The 12,830-nt window shown below is 37.7% G+C and overlaps 1 protein-coding gene across 1 annotated transcript in view; it reads right to left on the minus strand.

Moving 5' to 3' along the window:
- MMP16 (matrix metallopeptidase 16 (membrane-inserted)) overlaps positions 1-12,830 on the minus strand; it is a 176,818-nt gene that overhangs the window by 33,632 nt on the left and 130,356 nt on the right. Inside the window, exon 6 of the mRNA XM_014965450.1 lies at positions 11,302-11,519. Coding sequence (XP_014820936.1) covers positions 11,302-11,519 — 218 coding nt within the window. The remainder of the gene's footprint in view (positions 1-11,301; positions 11,520-12,830) is intronic.

A 12,830-nucleotide genomic window follows, 5' to 3' on the forward strand; every position in this document is an offset into this window, starting at 1 on the left:
ATCCAAACCATTCTATGATTCTACAATTCTGTGACTAATAATAGGAAAGCATTCACAAGAAAGTAAGAAGAAAAAAAACATTTAAAGAATAAGTGAAAACTGGACAAAATGCTACTCATAGAACAGCAACATTACAAGTTGTAAAGAAAGACAGATGTCAGTGGGTGAGGATGTAGCATGAACTGATTGAAAGCACAATGTACATGGTCACACACACACACAAGTGCAACATATGAAAACAGCTGTATTGGTAACTCTGATATTTACATTTGTTACCGCTCTGATAACTCAGTCTTTCCTGTTGTTTAGGGTATGGATTAAGCAGTGTGCTCTGATATGATGGTAACATATGAAAAGAGGGTAAGACACGTCATAAGAATCTCTGTAATTGAGTGTATGGGGGTTATTTTGGATTGAAGCTGCTGCAAGCTAAAACACTAATATATGCTGTTTAATCTCAGTTTAATGCTTGTGATCTCTGAAATTGTGCTGACAACAAAAATAAAAAAATCTGGGTGTCTAGCTCTGAGTGGCACGGGGCAAGGCTGAGTAAACCTTCTCCCCCCATGGAAGTGGAAGAATTACAAAAAGACTGTAGAAGCTTCCACTGTAATCAGTGGGTGAACAGCAATATTCTTGGAGTGACTCAGCTTTGAGGTTGCCAGCAATGGCCAAAGAGAAAAAGAGGCCACCAAGGGTGGTATATCCAGCAAAGGGCAGCCAACACTGACATCTGTGATGACAACACAAATAAGAAAATGGTAGATATTAGATTGTCTTTGTTCAATGTCTCTGTCACTCAGATACAGGGATCAAGTCATGAAGAAAGTGAAGGAATTTCTATATGAATATGCAATATTGTAAATTACATCTGATTAGAGATAAGCTGTGAATGCACAATTTGAAGCAGTAAATGACCGTGGGTGTTATAAAGAGCTGGCCAGACATCACTCCAAAACATCAGCAAAGGCTCCATCATGATACAATTGAGGAGAAATGCTGGTGAACTGTTAGGGAGAACGGGAAAGGGCTGAACTCTCACATTATCCAGTGTAATCTTTGACCTAATACAAAGTATTCTCTTCAGTGAAGACATTCTCACTGGACAGACACGTCACATCATTAATAAAAATGATCCCCATTTTGATTTACAGACTGGACAAGTAGTATAATCAAATCTTATTTTCTATAGGAAAACAGTTTTTAATTTCATGTGCCTGGGATTACAAGCTAATCAGCTGTTTCTTGTGTTATTTTACTTAATATGTATTGCTCAAAATAGGTAGTCTCCCTATCATGTCAAATTCATGTACTGAATTCTGAGTGAACTCCTGAATCTGTTACAGTCAATGGAATTTTTTCCCATTGCTTTCAAATGGGATTAGTTTTCATTTAGTATGCAAGGAATGCAACACTTAAAAAAAAATATTCAAGCTATAACTTATAAAAATGAAGAAAATATAGGATTAAAATAAATATCTACTGTAGCTTTCTGGTATTTTTCAATAGATTTTCAATAGTGTGAATAGTGTTTCACTGTTTTTTGAAAAGAGAAACATGAATGTTGTTCTAATAATAAATTTAATAATAACGTTGTTAAATAATTAAGACCTCAGCTGTTTAGTAGTGCATTGTTTTGCATAGGAAACAAACGAGATTAGTTTCTTTTCATTTAAATGACTGCTAAAGTTCTGCACTGTGGACCCTCAACCCCTTGAAAAGGAAAAAAGAAAGAAACGAAGAAATTAAAAATATACAAATACTTCTGGAATATAGTTTTAGCTGTAAATCAAGATATAGCAAGTATTTCCAATACTGATCAATACTACTGCTTGAGAAAGCTTACATTACAAGCCATTCCAATTGTTTCCCAAAATATTTACCTAAATTAGTTGAAAGGCCACAATTTTGTACAACAAGAAATTTTAATTAAGCCTTGTGCTTGAAGTGTTTCTGCAATTACTCCCTTTGGTTCCATTAGGATGTAGCCCCAATTAAAATGTATTGTTAATATTACAAGATAACACTTGCTGGTGGTACAAAACTGAAGATATGCCTCCATGTAATTTTAGATTATTCCTTGCTGTGAGGTTTTGCAATTATTTTTTGTCAATAGTGCTTTTTTCTATTCTCTTGCCAATGAAATATTTTTAATCAGTTCACTCAAACACTGAGTCTGTGAGTTCTACAAAATTGAATACCTTTTCAACCGTAGTATTCAGTTAAAGATTTTTTGTTAGTCATTTTTGTTGTAGTAAAGTAAATGAAAAATTAATAGGGTCACAGGATTCTCTGACTGCAGCCCAAAATATAGTAACTGCGAGGGGAAAAAAATCAGGATTTGATCTTTCAAATTTAAGTTGCATCATTAGTCCTTACTTGAGTGATTATGCCCACTGAGGGCTTATGTGCATATATTTTCCCCACTGAGATTCTCTGTACAGGCTTCAGGTATTTATGAGAAGTAAATCTGCCAGATCAATGTGCATTTGTATTTGTAATGTCTTTCACTTATTTAATAGTGCTCTGCAGAGTTGTAATTGTTGCATTTGAGAGTATGTAAAACTTACTCTGATTGAAAGCACCATTAAGTTAATGGTCAACCAGATTTCAGAACAATCTCGATATGTGTGAAGAAAAAAGGAACAGTTATATTCAAGGACTAAGAAAAATAGCAATTCTACATACTATCATATGTTGAAAGTGCCTTTGGATATTTTTTTTTTTATCAAAAAAAAGTCATAATTCTATTTTTTATTCAGTGTTGTTACAAGTCCTTTCCTAAGAATACATAAAAATTTGACCCACACTATCCTTTTGCTTAAAGAGAGCAACAGAGATCTTCAGATTCCACCAATTCAACTCTATTAAAAAACAAAAAACCAAACCAGAACCTGGACAAAAAATCCTTTAAAGAATGACTGTTTTTTGAATTTTCGCCTATGATTTGCAACTATTTAGTCTCAAACTTTTCAGTATTTATTACATTAAAACTAAATCAGAAATAAGAATTTGTTAAGATTCACGTTTAACTGTACAAACCTTTACAACCGTCCCCAATCCTACCATCACATTTGTTATAGGGGTTCACACAAGTACTTGAGTATTTCTGTTAAATTCAGTTTGTCCACCCCATTGTGAAAACTCTTTGAAGAGGCTGAAGTATCTCTTTGTAAACTGTGAGGACTCTGGGGTAGGGAGTGCACTTTGTGGGTATTAACGGTTCACCATGAGACGGTGAGAGTCTCACAGAGACAGGACCAGGTCAGTCTTTGAATAAAGTGTTTTAGCCCGGAGCCTGACCCTAAAAAAGAGGGCAATTTCCCCTGAAAGCTGAGACAAGGGAAGGAGACATAAGAGGATCTGTCTCACACAGCTGGAAAGGTTGGACATTCCTTCCCCTGCAGTCCCCTTGTTAGTGCTTGGCGAGCAGCAGCCACACACCCCCATCTCCTCTGCCTGGTCTCTTCTGAGCTGAATATGTAAATTACAAAACAAACTCCTGACCAGATCTCACTAGCTATTGCCTGTGAGAACCTTATCCCAAAAAGAGATGATGGATCAAATGCTACTGGCAAATGAGTGGGTGAAACAGTCACATTTCAGTGGACTGAAAGAAACACAGAATGGCTGAGTTTGGAAGCAACCTCTGGAGGTTTTGGGAGAGTATGAAGAAATAATCCCTCCTTTGGAGGAAAGTGGGTAAAACAGGTAATACAGAAACATTTTCAGAAGCTATGCCTTTTTAGTGCTTATATTTCAATTTCTAAGCAAAATCACATAAGGGTTGAGGTTGGAAGGCACTTCTGGAGATCCAACCCCCTCCTTCGCTTAAAGCAGATCAGCTACAGACAGCTGACCAGGTCTATGCCTAGTCAGCTTTTGAGTATCTCCAAAGATGGCTCTACAACCTCTCTGGACAACCTGTTCCAGTGTTTAATCTGTAAGGGTTTACAAGGAAAAGGGGTTTTTATGTGTTTAAATTGAATTTAAACAAGGCATTCTGCCTTGTTTTTCTCCCAAAAATTCTCAGAAAATTCAGAAGGATATTAGTCTGTAAAAGTCAAGGTGATGTCTCGACATCTGTTAAATTTACCTCTTCTCTGTGGACCATACTGCAGTGCACATCATTCAAACTCGAAGTATGGAGGTAGTCAAGCCACAAGCACCATCGTGTCATGCAAAAAAGGGTACAATGAGAAAGAGTAATATGTGTTTTGCATGCGAGGATTTATTTGGGTCAAGATGGTGTGAGCAATTACATGTTAACAAGATGGAAACAGCACTAGCATTAGATGAAACACTGGTGTGGTACACTCTCCAGGGGCCCACAGTCAGAGACACCAGTGTCTAAGGGATAGCTGCCCTTCAGAAAAATCTGAACCACATGGTTTAGTGGAGCTGTTTGGCCTCAGAGAACAAGCTGTATCTAATTAAAAGCAAAGCACATATGATGGACATGAGAGGAGCTGAGTACCATCTGCTCTGCTACTGATCAAATGCTTTTACACCACATTGTTTGCCAATGAAAACATAGCCTTTTGGAAAAATACGGTACTCTTTCTCCTGACAAATCTAACGCCCTGCTGAAGATACTGAGTCGCACAGCCTGCTAAGGTTATACTTTTTAATGGGCTAGTACATGAGTAATAGGAATTTTATTAGCCAGTTGGTACAGATTGTTAATCAGTTCAAGTTGCTTACAAGTTTCAATAACATATATGGCCATTACACTGATGCTCTTGTAAACAAAGCTCTAATAATATAGTTATGGTTATTTAGAACTTTCTATACGTAATGTTTATACGTGTACAAATATACCTGTAGGTTAGCAGGTGCTAGATAATAAATATAGCTATGACTGGGTTGACATCTTTTGAATGGGCATAAAACTATGTAATAAAGTCCAAGACTATTTTTTAAAAGGTGAGAGGGTAGAAAGATTTTTAATTGAACTATTCTGGTACAATTACTGCCCAGGTGATTACATTCTTGTCTAAATTCCTCTGCAGCTGGATGGAATATACTACTTACTTTCCATACAGTGATGAACAGACCATGTTTTCCATTTTAAACCTGTGAAATGTGTTAGCTAAAACCCTTCCCTAGCTGTAGAAGCACACTGAAAGGTTTAGGTAACATTTGGAAAAATGTTTTTAAATCTGTCAGTGAAAGTATCCATTTATCAAGAATATACAAGCTATGACTTTTTAGTATTCCAGGATGTTCTTGCTTTTTTCCTTCTTGACATCCTACAATTTGTTTTTTGTGTCACTAAACATTCATCCTGTACATTTCCAATGGGTTTGGTCTACTGTGATACAGTGAAGCCCCCAATGAGTTTTTGCTGCTTTTCTCCTTCCTTTTCAACCTATAACCTGGATTACCTGAATTAAAGCAGCCCTGCTCCCTTATGAGTTCCAAAATTCCACCAGATTGTTCTTCCTAACTTAATGATATAAAAAGTACAGGGAAAGGAGTCCACTCTCTGCAGACTTAGCTATTTCTGACCTCCTATTTCCAGTCTTTTAAAGCTCAGATGTTAAGTAGTTTTCCCTCTCAGATCCCAAAGTGTCTACTTCCAGAGCATCCTCTGCTGAACTTTCCCAGGCTGCAGCTGACAGCCCAGACACCCACGGCATCACACGACAAAAACCAGCTACACAAACAGACCAGAAGAGCTTTGAAAAAATGTCTGCCTTCAAATACAGTGGAGTCAAGTCTCAGACTGTAGCTATTTCTTTGTCTCTACTTTTTATTAGCAGTATTTTCCCTCCACCTCACAGATTTTTTATTAGACCTACCAGTTAGGATTAAATAGCCAATGCTAAAATGCTTTAAAAATTCCTCGTGTGTTTACCACATATCAAGAAACAGGTTTTTTTTTTCCTTTTGTGTTTAACAGCATACTCTATATAAATACACAATTCTGAAAGGCATATTAAATGACATCCATATAGTTATGTATAAAAGCAACTGCAGTCTAAACTAATGCCAAGGGGTAATGACAGCCTAATTGGCTTGGCTTGTTTGGTATGTCATAAATGTTTTTACAATGGTTCTTAGCAGATGAACAGTCAGAAAACAAATTTCTGCGAGTTGTGGAGAAATTACTATAAAATAGTAAAACACAGCCTGTTAAGGCCTCCCTAAAATTGGTTCCATATTCTGCCATCTGTAATGTTAACATTTCAAAAGACATCTCTCTGAGCTGTAAATGATATTATTCTGGTGGACAAACTTCTTTCTCTTATACTTACACTGCATTTCAGGAAACACCCTCATACACAACAGTGGTTAAAAGGCTTCTTCAAGGAGTGAGCTAACATTTCCAACATGAATGCTAAAACCATTATCGATTATATAGGGTTTCTTAAGGATTTAGCATTGAACAAAAAAAAAAAAGGCAGGTGCAACCTATATGAGATCTTCTTCTGTGAAGCAAAAACTCGTGTCACATAACCAAAAAACAGTGACCTGACTTATTAACTACGCAGGACAAGTTCCACACATTTAGTGTTTTCTTTTCTAGATGTAACCTATTCAAAAACCTATTTTAAAATCTGTGAAACTGAAAAGGACATACAGAAAAAGGATATTCCCACCAGAAATGCAGACTGTTGAAGCAGAGCTAGAGGTAATTTTGTTGCCAAGGAACAATCAGCATGTAGAGTCAAACACAAGCTATGCACGCCTCAGAAATAACAGAATAAGCAACCAGTGTTACTTGACCTGCATCCTCTGAAAGACAATACATTCTTTGCAACCATGGTCTCTCCCTTCAACTTTTTTTTTTTAACTGTGTAAAAGATTCACAAGGTGCTAACATAGGTACCCTTACTGATAGGACATCCGAGGTTATTCAAAACTGTTTTGCTACAGAAGGCTGGAAAAGCAGCGAGAATTGCACCGAAGACAGGAAGAAAGTGGAAATAGATGCTGTAAACTTCTTCACTAATGGATCTTTTCTGGTGACCTCAGAAAATGGGGTTCCTTTTCACGGCGCAGCCACCCTAGAGGTACCCTCAGGAGACTTTAAGGAAAAACCAGCATCGTCGGATACCACATATTGCTATATACAATGGCTGAGAGGGTTTTCCATTAAAGGCAGACAGTGTCACACCACTCTGCACAGCTTTCCCAGAAAAGGAAGACCAATTTGTTTTTCTCCATTTTCAGCCATTTTCTGGGTCCCAGGGGAGTTCTAACTAAACAGAGGGAGAAAATAGCTGGAGAAAAGATTGGAAATGAGAGTGATGGCTAAATACTAATTGCATTCAGCATAAATACAGAAGCTAACTGGAATCTCAAGATAAAAACTTGGCCCTCATGTATTTTGGCATAGAAATTCTTCTGTCCTAATGGTTGCTTGTACCAGTTCAAGTATGTGTTAAATAATAGCAGTAGTTTAAAAACTGCATTCAGTTAAGACAAATTTCATGCACTTTAAACTATCAGTTGATGAAAAGTGAAACCAATAGTTACAATGCATTGATTTTAAGTAATATTCTTCTTCTATAGCATACTGTATTCCCAAGCCTTACAGCTAGCAGGGGCATTTTAAGGGCACCTAATTTAAGTAATTCAGGAAGAAGTCCTTTTGGGACAACACATTTATATGTCAGTAATCTATGTATATTTGATGAAAAATAATTTTGTTTTCCTTAAAATCCAATAATTTCTACCAAACCAATTGATCGCCAATATTCTAATTTTATTTAGTGATCGTTGGGAAATATTTAATAAGTTGATTTTTTTACTTTTCTATTTACTGTTAACGTTAAATCAAGAACAGCTCCTCTTTATTTCATTTTTATAGCCCTAGAATTTTTATCAAGTGTCGCTAGTATTTTTACTTTGTTGAAGTGATGGCAAAATCAATAAAAAGGGATGGAAAAGTATAAATTCCATTTTCCCTTTAAGTTTACTGTTATTCATTTCTACTTTGGATATATCCATTTGAGAATGCCAGATAGTCTTAAAACCACAGACAAAGCTCATCAATTTGACTGAACATAGAAATTGTTTCTTATATTCTGATACTCTTAAGTGCACCTAATACCTCAACAGCCAAGAGAAAACAATCTTCTTAAAATTAGTATTGTTTTTAACTACTATGAAAATCCACAGTGCATCTCAAACTGTTATCTTTTGTGCTTCAGTTTTCTATTTAAATTATAATTTAATAATTCAAAAGGGCTCACATCCTTCAACTCCGTGGCTAAGTTCCCAAGCAATTTCAAGGATTATTTAAACAAATTGAGCTCCTGAGCTTGAGACTTGCCCATGAGATAAAAAAGTGGCTATTTTCAATTTGAAATTGGAACATGGCATACATGCCGTTCAGGAGGCAGTAAAATCTGCCACTACACAATCATTACAGACCGGTGGATAAAGACAAAGAAAGAAAAGGATATAATTTCATTAGCCTCCAGCTTTATTAATTTAACTCATCTGGGAACTATCCAGGAATAATTCTTCCAATGAAGGTCATAATTCTTCTTTAATTGTTTCCACCTGGTACAGTACTGCCATCAATCCCCTCCTCTTCTCCACCTCTCTGTACTTGGCTCTAAGCCCATCACTTACGACTTCCCAGTCTATCCTTTTACTAGCATTAAGGGGCAAAGAGTTTTGGTTTTTTTCATTGTGTCTGTTTGGTCTTTCCACAGAACCTCCAGCTTTGCTTCTCCATTGCTGAATGCTTTCCCTGAATTTTGTCCTTACTCCTGTTTATACCTTCTGAGAACTAATTCCTGCCCTGCTCCTGCTACAGTCTGACATGCTGAGATTTCCCTTATAATCTTCCCCCCTGAGATTCTGCAAAGTAAATTGAAAATTACTAACCACTCCTGACTTTTCTCATTCCTTCTCCCCTTTCCTGCTCCTTTCATAGAATCATAGAATCATAGAATGATAGAATTGCCCAGGCCGGAAGGGCCCTCCAAAGGCCATCTAGTCCCACCCCCCCGCAGTCAGCAGGGACCCCCCCAACTAGACCAGGTTCCCCAGGGCCTCGTCGAGCCTCTCCTTGAATATCTCCAGGGATGGGGCCGCAACCACCTCCCTGGGCAACCTGTTCCAGTGCTCCACTACCCTCACAGTAAAGAACCCCCTTCTAATCTCCAATCTAAATCTGTTTCATACTCCTCCCCATACACAAAAAAACACCCTTCCCCATACAAAGAAAAAGAATATCAAACAGGTAGTGCAACTCCTTTAGCAGACAAAAACCTGCAGTAGTGAATTAATGTACAAAAGAGAAAGTTAAGGCCCGCTAACTCAAGCATCCAAAGACACTCAGACTACAAAGTCAAGACTTGTATGCTTAAGAAAACACCACTGCTTGGCCTGCTAACCCAAGTCATGCCTTGCCATGGTCTCAGGTACCCTGAGGAGAATAAAAGGGAACCGTGGGACCCTTAAAGAAATTAATCCACACAAGTGTCACCTCTTTCTTCCCTTCCAACACATTGCTTCTATGGTTGCATCAATTTCATTTTGGAGGGTCATACTCTGAAATCTGTTACTGGTCATTTTTCACTGACAACGTTGTACCGTGTTGCCCCATCAGAGTGTGGATCATGAATGGAGTTTTAATTTTGGAACATAAATGCAGTTTATCCACTAGTAAACATACAAACTGTATATATGTAAATATGTAGTGTTAAGACAGTAAGCAGTAAACATTTTTGGAGAAAACTTATTTTGTATTTTCAATCAGAATAGGTGAGAGTGATTAGTAAGGGTGGTGAATCTATTTATCCAGGAACAGAGACTTGGCTAGACAGGAAATATTGTATTAGTGGGATAGCATTTCACTATTTGTTGATTTATGTCTAAAATAAATGAGAATATGTTCTACTGCTCTTGAGGTGGATAACATGAGATTGAAGTACGTATTTTAATATCCTGTTTAATGTCAAGTTAGAAAATTAGATTCTTCCTTAACCTTTGAGTTTTAGTCATAAAAAGACGGATGGTTCAGGACCTCCCAGTGTTGGAAGATAGACTATCTATTCAAATGGAAAGGGCTGACAGCCCCAGGGTGGGAAAAATCCTTAGCTGTTTATGGGAAAAATACTTCCTGCCCATCGGGGTGAGAAGGTAGCTCAATAATTTTGGATTAATTCATGTAAAAGTATTTGTACATACTTTTTCAGGTATGCTAAAGAAAATGAAAGCCCGCTAATAAAGTTTCTTTGGAGCGATAAACTACTTAAAAAGAAAACATATACAGGAGAAATGGGTCCTATCAGAAAGGTCAACAAAAGCCATTGAGCTGGGAACTTTGTGTTTTGGGACAAATTCATTGCACTCCTGTGTACTTACACTATTGCTGAAGGGAAAACTGTTATCTATTCCTGTGAAAGGCCCTTCTTCTCTACCTACAATATTGAAGTTAAAAATAATCATATCACATATTTACAAAACAAAGATCCCACACTTCCTATTGCTTAAGCAAATTTGACACACCAGTTGTTCAAAATAATAGATTATCCTGTTTCTTTCTTCTGGAACATTTTCACAGCACAACCTGTCAGCAAATTGGTTTAAGATTTAAGAGACTGAATAATAATGATAATTCAACATTCAATGCCTTCTGGAAACCATACTGCAGATCATTCTCCTAAGATGGCTTGATGCCCATGAGTCTTAGTCCTTCTATCAAAAGCTTGCCTTTCAGTTCAGTTTGTTTAGTCGATTTGTTGCAGATACACATTTTCAGCTCAGAGCAAGAAGATGAATGGAAATAAACAATGACACATTTGCAATAAGACTTTTGTGGCAAAGACCTTCACTTAGATATTGCGGTTTCAATGCAACCACAATGCAATGACAAACTTCCTTTCTAAATGACAGATCTAATTGTAAAGTTAAAATTATACCTCCATGGAAAAAAAAAACAACAAAACGTTTAAGAGACAATATCTACTGCATGTCGCCATGTAGCTGTATTCCCAACAAAAACATTCCTATTATTCATGAGTTGATTTACACTTTTTATCTTTCCATAACATTGCAGCATTTATTTACCCTTACATTTTAAGGCATCCCAGTTTCTGCTGACATGGGTATTTTCCCAAAATAGAACATTACAGCCCTCCTCTGCTAGAAGTTTAAGCCGTGTGTATGTTTATTTTTTTAATTTCTTTCTCGAACTTTCTAACTGTGAGCAGGCTGGGAAAGTGGAGTCATGATGAATGAGAGTTTGCTTTAAAACAAACAAACAAAAAAAAAAAAAAAAAAAGGAGAAATGTAGATATTTGATGTAACGTTGAAAAATTCACAGCCTCCTACCTTGAAAACAAACATTTCCCGGCGAAGAATGGCCAGAGTGTTGAAGTTCCCATCACAGATGTTAGGTTTGGCTCCGGGATAAGAAGGTTTGTCACCAGTGGGTGGCCGGGGAGGTTTAGGTTGCCTGTCATTCTTCCGCGGGTCTGCTGGAGGGATGGAACGATGTGGGGGCACTGTTGGCAGAGGTCTGGTTGGTGGTGGGATCCTGTCAGGTGGACCTTTAAAAAAATAGAGCAGCAGGATGTAATTTACATGCCCACCAGCGGCACTCTCGAAGGTGCAATACACAACAAAAATCTGCTGCAAGTACTGCAAATCATTCAGTGGGAGGGGAATGGAAAAAGTGACCTAATATACCTTTTCCATGTTGTTAAGGGGTATAAAGAATGACTACCATAAAATCAAGATACAAATGAAGAAAACAATTACTTTTCACTATCCAGAATCTTTCTTTAACATACTTTACACTTTTTTTTTTTTTCATACTTTACCAACTGAGTAAGAACTGAATCAGAAATTGTCTGAACAGAATCATGCCCCTGTACTCGGCACTGGGGAGGCCACACCTCGAGTATTGTGTCCAGTTTTGGGCACCTCAATACAAGAGAGATCTGGAGGTGCTGGAGCGAGTGCAGAGGAGGGCAACGAAGCTGGTGAGGGGGCTGGAAAACAAATCGTGTGAGGAGCGGCTGAGGGAGTTGGGACTGTTTAGTGTGAGGAAGAGGAGGCTGAGGGGAGACCTCATCACTCTCTACAACTACTTGAAAGGACACTGTAGAGAGGTTGGTGCTGGTCTCTTCTCACAGGTAATTAGTGACAGAACGAGAGGGAACGGCTTCAAGCTCCAACAGGGGAGGTTTAGATTGAACATTAGGAAGGAATTTTTCACTGAAAGAGTGGTCGGGCATTGGAACAGGCTGCCCAGGGAGGGGGTGGAGTCACCATCCCTGGCTGTGTTTAAGGGCCGTTTAGATGTGGTACTGAGTGACATGGTGTAGGGGAGGACTTTGTAGAGTAGGGGAGATGGTTGGACTCGATGATCCCAAGGGTCTCTTCCAACCTCAATGATTCTATGATTCTATGATTGTCTACTGTAAAGAATAAAAGAAAAAAAAAACCCAAACCTGTTCCTAATAAGATCAGCAGTCAATGGATTTTCAACCCATATTTTTAACTTCCACTCATCAATTCACGTATGTATATATGTAGCACACTTGATATTTCCTACTGACCAAATTTGTAGGCCATGTAATGCCACGTGCATTAGTGACAGGACATTCCCAGCTTTCCCCAGTGCCCCTTGCTGTGTATAGGGGTTCTTGAAACTGGACTTTAAATCCTAGGCATCCATATGAACAAAAAACATAATTCACGTTTCCTTCAATATACTGAAATTAATTGCTTCTTGTTTCAATTTTTATTTTCCAGAGTGCCGTACAAAGCTACATGCCTGGCAATTAAAGGAATTGTTCTGAGGATAAATGGATTAAAAAGAACTAGTGAAAAACTGAAACTCTGTACAGCAGTTT

Source organism: Calidris pugnax, unplaced genomic scaffold (genome assembly GCF_001431845.1).
Source record: "Calidris pugnax isolate Ruff unplaced genomic scaffold, ASM143184v1 scaffold41, whole genome shotgun sequence".
Classification (NCBI taxonomy): domain Eukaryota; kingdom Metazoa; phylum Chordata; class Aves; order Charadriiformes; family Scolopacidae; genus Calidris; species Calidris pugnax.